The sequence below is a fragment of the Bemisia tabaci genome, chromosome 6, assembly GCF_918797505.1.
Source record: "Bemisia tabaci chromosome 6, PGI_BMITA_v3".
NCBI lineage: Eukaryota > Metazoa > Arthropoda > Insecta > Hemiptera > Aleyrodidae > Bemisia > Bemisia tabaci.
In genome coordinates, this window is record NC_092798.1 from 27,868,045 (window position 1) to 27,877,028 (window position 8,984).

Consider the following 8,984-nt stretch of genomic DNA (forward strand, 5'->3'; position numbering starts at 1 on the left):
AGAAAAAAAAACTCGAATGAAATTTAAACTAAAACAGTTTATTGAAAAAAACTCTTACATATAAAAAATAGAACAGGACAAAACAATTGGAGGTAAAAACACTTATGACTATTCAACTTACTTCTATGTGTGAAAATAAGTACATCAATATTTCCTCTTACTTCCTGTCAGATTGCTATCTCATTAATAGTTTTTTTTTTTTTTTTTTTTTTTTTTTTTTCACTTTCATCTTATAACACAGGAGGTTCATAGATAGAAGTTTTTGACTGGTTTTTCCTATTGTTTTATTGCTTTCCAGTAAAAATAAGATAGTACAAGAGACAAATTGCTTGAAAAAAAAAAAAGTAAACCGTTATTACTATTGCACAGCTGAGACTTTCTTACCTACAGAAAATTCAAAGATAATTTTTGTGAAAAATTGAAGTGACACATGCTTTTAACCGATTTTACATAATTCTCTTTCTTCTTGTCAGTGAAGTTGCAAAAATGTATATCTTCGTTGCAGTGTCCCAAAATCTCTGCTTCTATTTTATTTTATAAAAAGGGACGTAACAAACACCATAGCTTGAAATTTTCACAAAAAATTTTGCATAGAGATAAGAAAATTCATCAAAGTGTTCAATTCTTGACGTTTATTAGTATTCCGTTTTCCATTTAGAAATGACAAGAAGTCTGCAGAGGCCCAAACTAAGATACGCAAATCTGCAATTTCACAAACAACATAGGTACACATCCAAAGCATGTGCCAGGGAAGGACTGGGACTATGAAAGTAACCAGGAATACAGGCCCATTAGTGCTCAAACCGGCCCACTTTGCCACCAGCTGTTTTTTGGTCGTGTGAAGGAGACAAAATGGTCCAAAATTACATTGCAGGAAGAAATACTATGAATGGTTACCACATAAAAGTTAAAATATCAGCTCCACAGACAAGAGTGGTTGTTGTCATCAGCAACATAAGATGAAACTTAAAGGTATTAAGGTAAAAATTTCATGAATTGCACATAACAGGCAGCTGAAATTTCATTTTTAAAAGAAAAAAAAAAAACAATTGTTTGCAGAGAAGCTACATGTATGAACCTAACCAGACAGCAAGAATTAAACGCAAAAAGACATCTCATAGAAGGCTGAAAATTATTTTCACATAATACTGATTTATACTTTTACTTTCAGAGAATAAATAAAAAAAAGACTGCAGCAAAGTTAATGCTGTATAAGTATGTAAGGGATAAAAAACATCGAAGATTGTACTTCATAATATTTCAGTCGAAGTAAGCTCAAAAATATATATTCATCGAGAGCAATTTGGGACTGTGTTCCTTATTGAATAATCTGATTCCTTTGTTAAAAATAGGAACAAAAGAAAAGCAAAAGGCCAAAAATCAGCAACACAGTTTTTTCTTTTTTTTTTCAATTGGTTTCTTATTATTCATAAAGCCACATTCACAAATACATGTAATCGCATTGGTGGTTCTCATAATAACACTTAGGAGACTGAAAAGGTTAATAACTAATGTCATCTCAGCAGAAACACTCTGACACCATTATTTTATCTAATCTGAAAAAAGTCGTGTTGAGCAGGTAAATTACATTCCTTATTCATATTCTTTTTCATATGCAAGCTTACTACATACGTTCATTTGGGATTTCGTCAAATAGAGAGTTTTAATAAACCAGCTTGTTCACATCATTTTCACCATCTATCATAGCAGGAAATGAGAAATTAAAATGACACCCCACTTGGTCCTTGTGGTTTCTGTTTGGATTCCCGAATTTTGAAAAACAAGCGTTAGTGACCTTGCGCTCAAATGAAGAACTAAACTAAAATCTTCAACGATTCCCTGCTAGAGATCCCTATATTTTATTATTTCAGCAGAATTGTTTATGGTATACACAATCGCACACAGCAGTATATTGAAATACTAAGCAACACTTTGGTTAAAAAGATGGGTCTCTGCCCCCACAAGCCTCTCAAAAGAAATCCAAACTGGTAAAATAATATAATAATAAAAAACAAATGGTTCTATGTATTGGGCAGAATGTTTCCACATTACTTAAAGTCTTCTTTAACAAACATATACTTGGACTGAGTTACAGTCGACACGATTGCACCCATTTTACATTGTTAAAGGGTATTCTAACTTGTCAAAAAGAGATCTATCAATTTTTCTTTCTCTTGATCTCTTAATTGATCTCTCTAGATTGTTAGTGTCACTAACACTACACTACAAAAGAAATTTAATCTATTGAACACAGTTTCCTCTGAATCAGAAAATGAATTGGAGCCTTTCTTTGCAGGCAAAATTTTAGCACAAGGGAGATAGATAAAAAATTCACCCTCATTAAGTTTAGAAAAATAATGCTTACATTTGATAGGGCATTGGTTGGCTTGCAATCCAAAAACTTCTGAAAAATAAAAATCACATCCTTTATAGTTAAAGTAGTTAAGCCATACATAAATAGTCAAAATGAGAGGGTAGTTCTCAAAAATGACTGATCTTGTAAATAAAACAAAAACGATTTAAAGGTAAGAAATTAATAATTTCTTGATAACAATTTGAGCAAATGAGCAAAGCGTTAATAATTTTAAATTCCTTGCTTAGGCATTACTTACATTGTCCCTCTTAATTGCAGCAATAGGAAGCAAAATAAATAACTAAAAAAAATAACATTACTTTATCGGACTAACAGATAGTTACGATCAAAGATCAATCAAATTTGCAGTTTCAATGGGAGATTCTTTACGAATAACATGAGATTTGAATGATTCAGAGGGCAAATGAGCGTGCTGTGTTTCCAAAACCATGTGGGACTTAAAGGTTTCTGAAAGTATCTCTCTTTTGGTAGGAATGTCTCTGACTGAGCCTTGATTCCGAGGATACATTAACAGTGGATCCTAAAAAGAGAAAGAAACACATTACTTTGAAATTGATTCTTTCGGCTTTTTTTCATATTAGGCAATGTAAAAACACTGAGAAAAGAGGAAAAGATGTAGCCTGGTAAATGTCTAAAAAAATTGACTATGACCTGAAAACATACAGAATAGTATCAACCCTTAAAAGTGAGGCAGTGGCACAGCATTCATGCTAGAAACAGTACAAAATTGCAAGAGTCATATAGCTCAATTTGATTAAAAAACCTACATTTTTCAGTTCCCTGCTACCCTCCATATACTCTCTGTGCGTTGCAACGACACACAAATCACTCTGCTGACTTGTTTATCTAAACCCAAACCATCACTATTGACATTCATTATGGCACATGATTTTTAATTTGGCAAATTTTTAAAACTTTCCATTCTTTGAATTTTTCAGGCTAAAAAGTGTTGATTTTTCAGGAATCAGTTTGGAAATAAACTGTTTAATTGAAATAAATGCTGGCGATGAAACAAAACTAGCATCAAGACAAACAAACTGAGGAAAGTTGTTTGGCCGCACATTGCATCTATATATGATTATAAATAATAAAATAGTGAGCCAAAGATGCATATTTTTCATTTTTATTTTTTAAAGAGATAAAAAAAAATAATGAGACAAATTTTTTAAACAAATAAAAAAAAATAATGAAACAATTTAAAAGAAAAAAAAATTAAACAAATAAAAATGAAAAATATGCATCTTTGGCTCACTATTTTATTATTTCACAGCCAAACTCTTCCCTGAAGGCTTCATTTTACTAAAAATATCGAGATATGCTTCTCGTGTGCACTGTGAGTGATTAAGGTGGTTCATCAGCACTTCGGAGAGCAGTTTGATAGTTGGTCCATTAATTGGATTTTAGGACATTACTTAAAAATTTCCAAGCGTCGCATCACACTTTAGTGCATCCCACAAAAATTGCCTGCAAAATTTGTTCAAAATACGCCTTGAAGTAATTCCAAAAATACGGTCCGAGTGAATATTGCAAATCGTTTTGCCTTTCCATTGGCGATATTTACTGGGACCGTACTAATGGTGTTATTTTTAAGTGTTCCTTGGTCAAATTTTGTTTGCAAATACCTACTGCACTACAGTGAAACGTGATACTTGGAAATTCTTCAGAAATGTCCAAGCTTTTCGTATAAAGTACCTTTAATCTTGTTGAAAAAAAATATTCCACGGGGAAATTCTATCATTGTAAAATATACTGATATCAGTTTAGTGCTTCATTTGACTTGAGTAGACACTGATTTTTTTGTAAGTGGGAAGTGTGCATTAACCATTCATAAGAATCGTTATTTTCTTGCTTATGAGTAGAATTTGGAAAATTTTAGTTCGTTCTGTAGATTCTAAGTAATTTTGATGAGTAAACATAAGCATATTGCACTATGGTGGTTTTAATATTTTACCCTATTGTGTCTATTCCCCGGATCCCCATAAGATCGATATAATCAAAACAAAAGAACTGTAAAAATGAAGCAAGAAAACAAGAAAAATTTCTGGCAACGTAAGCTAAGCATACTGCAATTTAGCAAAGATCACTGCACTTAGCTCCACAATATGACTGACCTGATTTAATATGCCTTGAAAAATATATCAGTAAGGTAACTTACATTTCCAGTTAATTCGCAAATTTTTGTTTGCAAAACTATAAGTTGCGATCTCCAGTGCTCATACCTGGAATATTAAAAGATAGAATAAGAATAAGAATAAGCATGGTAATAAAATAAATGCAATGTTGGCTATGAGTGGATTTTATGGGCAAAGTTAATTATGAATAAAATACTGAAAACCTTGAAGAGGTTAAATCATTCTGATGATTTGATGATAACGTTGAGTGTGCAGTTTAACTCAAGTACATTATGACTTTTTCCTAAGCAAGAAGTGTGAATTTTTGCATCAAAAAACGTTAATATCTTAGCTAAGAGTTATTTTCAATAACATTCGTTGCACAAATGGATTGCATTTTGCAAAAAGGAACCACTAGCATTGCAATGATGCTAAGATTGTGCAACTTCATCCTTTGCAATAAAATTGCGGAAATCGTGAAAAACTATAAAATTTAGATGGTAATTTTTGTCTTAAATTCACAGTTTTTAGCGAGTAAAATAGAAACTATTAATGGATAATCGGGTTTTTCCTCCAAGACAAAAAAAGTTGCACAATCTTAGCAACATTGCAATGCTAGTGGTTCCTTTTTGCAAAATGCAATCCAAATAATGTTCTAGAAGAAGTTTTGATGAGGAAACATTTATCATAATACTTAAATTCACACCTTGGTCAGCGGTCTATTGATAAACTAATCATTTTTATAGGGGGGACATTACAAGGATTCATAATGCACATTCTCTCAAAAAAGGGCATAAACCACAATATGCCCCTTTTACCAAAAATACTTCAATTAAAAAGTTCATATTTTACTTACGCAGCTTGTCTGAGGAACATTATCCATTGAGATACATTATCTTCTGTCCTTGCGGATAGAATATGTTTCCGGTCTGAGTCATCGCGAAATGAAATGGAAAATGCAAATGGTAATCCTGCACTGGACTCAGATTGGACACGTGAATTCTCCAGGACAAATAATCCTGACGGCTGAAAGAGAAGGGAACTAAAAATAAAAAAATGAAAATGAGCAGACTAGAATTGAAATTAAAATTAGGAAGATCTGCCCCTTAGCTGCTGATAGAGCTTTTAAGCCCTGTCATCCAGGGCATATGTCGAAACTGAACATTCTTCAGTTTACAGGATGTATTCAGAATTTTAACACCCGAGCCACAAATTTTCAAAAGTTATTAAATAACAGTTTTCAGACTTTTGACCCCCCTCCGAACAAAATAATTATTACGTCTGCTGAAATACTCCTGCTAAAATGAAAAATACAGCATCATGAGTTGTCCATTATTGTTACCTGCACGTTTTCTCTTGAAGTTTTTTTTTCTCCACTTTCTCATACCGCGAAATAAAATGAGTAAGTTACGGTGCACTCTACTATTCAATTTACCTGTTTTTCAATCTGGCCAAGATCGTTGATTTTGAAGTAAAACAATAAGTTGGCTTTGAGTTTGAACCATCTTTCTTTGAAACCTGCAACAGAAAAATTAAACTTTAATGAGATAATGGCAAAAAGATAAAAAATGGGCTGGTGATCAAGAGAAAGATTCTCACAATTTTGGTAAATTGACGTGCATCAAAGATATTGACTAAAAGCATGCTTTTACTAATCAAACAATACTAATTTCAACCTGCTTAAAGGAGTGTCCGTTTATTATGTCACAATCATATTTTTTATCCTCTTCTTCTTCTCCTCTCAACTTGACCCTTCCATGTAAGAATTGTACATAGAGTACATAGAGTCGTAATGTAAATGGGAGAGCTGGCGCCATGTTCTGCTTGACGAGTTCCGAGCCCGTCGTGCGCCGAGTTCGAGTCACTTTTTCGATACATGTTCGGTCCAAAATGGCGGGGTGGAATACGTGGTGATTCCTATCTTCTTTGTTTACATCAGATGGCCAGGTACCCGTGTATCGCAAACAATCGATTATGTATCGAAAAAGTGACCTGGCGTTACACAGTAGTCTCGGAATTCAGGACCTGGAAAATGCTTGAAAGTGGCGCCAGCTCACCCACTTACATTACGACTCAATGTACTCTATGGAATTGTAGGGCTTAGCTCCGCCTGCATGTTGACTAATGCGGAATACAGATAGAGAGTATAAAAGTGTGTTGTTACTCCACTCTTGAGAGCCTCTCTAAATCTACAAAGTTAGTTCATTTGGACCCATGCAAAAAAGGCAGACCACTCAAGTTAATTTTCAGGTCATCCGGTTGATATTCCTCAAGTACTTTTTGGTTGGACAAGTGCAATCAGTGACTTGAACGCTTTCATCAGCAATTTGTAGTCTTACTTACATTTGCAACTTCAAATGATATATATGCCAATTCTCAGTAGTTGATTTTGATTACTCCAATCTTGTCTTATGGAAATCATTTTACTTGGGTAAGTTCATTATTTTAAACGAAGTTAATTTTTGAGTTGCCACAAGTGTACCTACTTCTCTTGCTGCAAACTTAATGGTAGACCCCCCCCCCCCAAGGACAGTCAAGGCGGATAAAGAATGGTGGTCGCATTTTGTACCCTCTTGGCGTCACACGACGTCGGGTACGTTCCGGGTACATCCTGGTAACATGGCAAAGCATGTACCCTCTGCGCGTCACAGCCTTTAAAATGGTGGCTCGGCTCAACTCGAAATGCGACCACCTTTCCTTGCCCGCCTTGAAGGACAGTCTGTTTCCAAAGAGTGACAGGATGTAAATTCGTGCAGCAATCGATGTAAATTCATGCGGCAAGACATCCTTAGGGTTTTTCTTTCAACTCTTCGTAATGTAATTACTCCACAGATTTAGAATAAAATCTGTGATGTCTTCTTTTGAGGAGCTTCTGATTTTACATTGAGTACGTTGTCTCCAACAATCTTACTTTCTCCCCAACAATAAAATAAACATCAACGTTTCTCATCCCGAACAAGTAAGTTAAAAAGTAGGAAAAAATTGCTCACCTTTTTGAGAGTAACTGCCTCCATTGACGATCTTTTTATAATTTAATCTTCCCTCAAAATCTGGCTGCTGAGGCTATATTCAATGAGACACTTGTCGTTCACTCTCATTATGGTTGGAGCTACTGCTTGCTACCTCAGTCAGTCAACAACCCAAGTGTCAACAGATTCAGAAGCTGAATTTTGTTAGTAAACACATGGGTAATTGTTGAGTAATTCTTGAGTTGAAGTAGATAGACGGTAGAACTAATGAAGCTATGGTTGGAATCCTCCAATACAGAAGGTATGAATGATACAAACTTTTAGGGATTTCTGCATCATTTTGACATGAGAGCAAAAGTTACTTTTAGGACAATAGAAGCTAGGTACTCTAATATAAAAATCACTCCAGAAAGAAAACACACTCTGAATGATGGAAAAAGAAATGTCTGAGCTAAGGAACACTTTTGCACGATGTTCAAGAAAAACAAAACAATCATACATAACCTAGAAAAAAGTGTGCATTTGAAAGCAGCGTTGCCATGTTTGATCAAATTATGTGGTGATCCGGTGATCACGGTTGCAGAATGTAAAAAAAATCTAGGAATTTCCTGAGAATTTCATGAAATTTCCAAATATTTGAAAGATATTAATTTAAATTCTAGATAATCAGCTACCGCCAATTGATAATCAAAACACTGCCTCAATAATTGACCAGGGACACTGTTTTACTCGCTTTTACCACACTTGTACGTTTTCCATTTGAGAAATAAAAGTAAAAATCCAGAGTTTAATGAAAAAACTGAAGATTTTGTGGATTGTTCGGTTTTTCGGCAAGACTTGCATACCCTATCCCTTACGTGAATGATTCATAGTTTTCAAAAATTTCGAAGTCTCAAGTAATTTCACGAGTTATTTCCTATTTTTTCAGATAGGTATATATGTTTCTTCGGTTTCATGCCATCCTGGTGGTGAAACTTAAGCGTAGGGATCTAGGAAAAAGATAAATCCCTGGGCAGTAGGTAGATAATGTTGGTGGTGGGTAGCCTAGTCTATTTCTTTTTTTTCATCATTAAGTATTATTTTAATTAGCATGTGACGCCCAGATTTTGATTTCTAGGCCTCAATTTTTCAATCAACAGCCATCACTCCGAAGTCTAGTCTGTTGGCTCTGTTGTGAGAAATAAGTTGGAGAAAGTAGATTTTACCCTCAAGAGGCAATGGAAGAGGACCCTTAATGATAACTCTGAGTAGGAATGTCCTTCAATTTTTTAATGGAAACTGCAGAACATCATTGCAAAGAAATTTTTACTAATTTTTGTTCGTCCTGTGCAACATATTCAAAGAAAATTTTGAACTGAAACGTTTACTGACTTGTCTGAAAAAATTAATCGACAGATTATTTACTTATGAAGGTTTTGAAAAATTGCAATCCACGATTCGCAGCTTGTACCATTATGCATGATTAATACTATGCTTCAAGTAAAATCAGGATTTCATGCCTATAGCCACATTTCTTTGCCCACGTTGGCA

The 8,984-nt window shown here is 34.2% G+C and overlaps 1 protein-coding gene across 1 annotated transcript; it reads right to left on the minus strand.

Moving 5' to 3' along the window:
- Positions 1–17: 17 nt before the first annotated feature.
- Positions 18–7,950, minus strand: LOC109034439 (uncharacterized). The gene is made up of 5 exons (XM_019047579.2): positions 7,476–7,950; positions 5,921–6,003; positions 5,342–5,511; positions 4,530–4,593; positions 18–2,894 (listed from the first exon to the last, which is right to left on the minus strand). The coding sequence occupies exons 3-5, from the start codon at positions 5,359–5,361 to the stop codon at positions 2,700–2,702; spliced, it is 279 nt and encodes a 92-aa protein (XP_018903124.2). The 5' UTR covers positions 5,362–5,511; positions 5,921–6,003; positions 7,476–7,950; the 3' UTR covers positions 18–2,699.
- Positions 7,951–8,984: the final 1,034 nt, after the last annotated feature.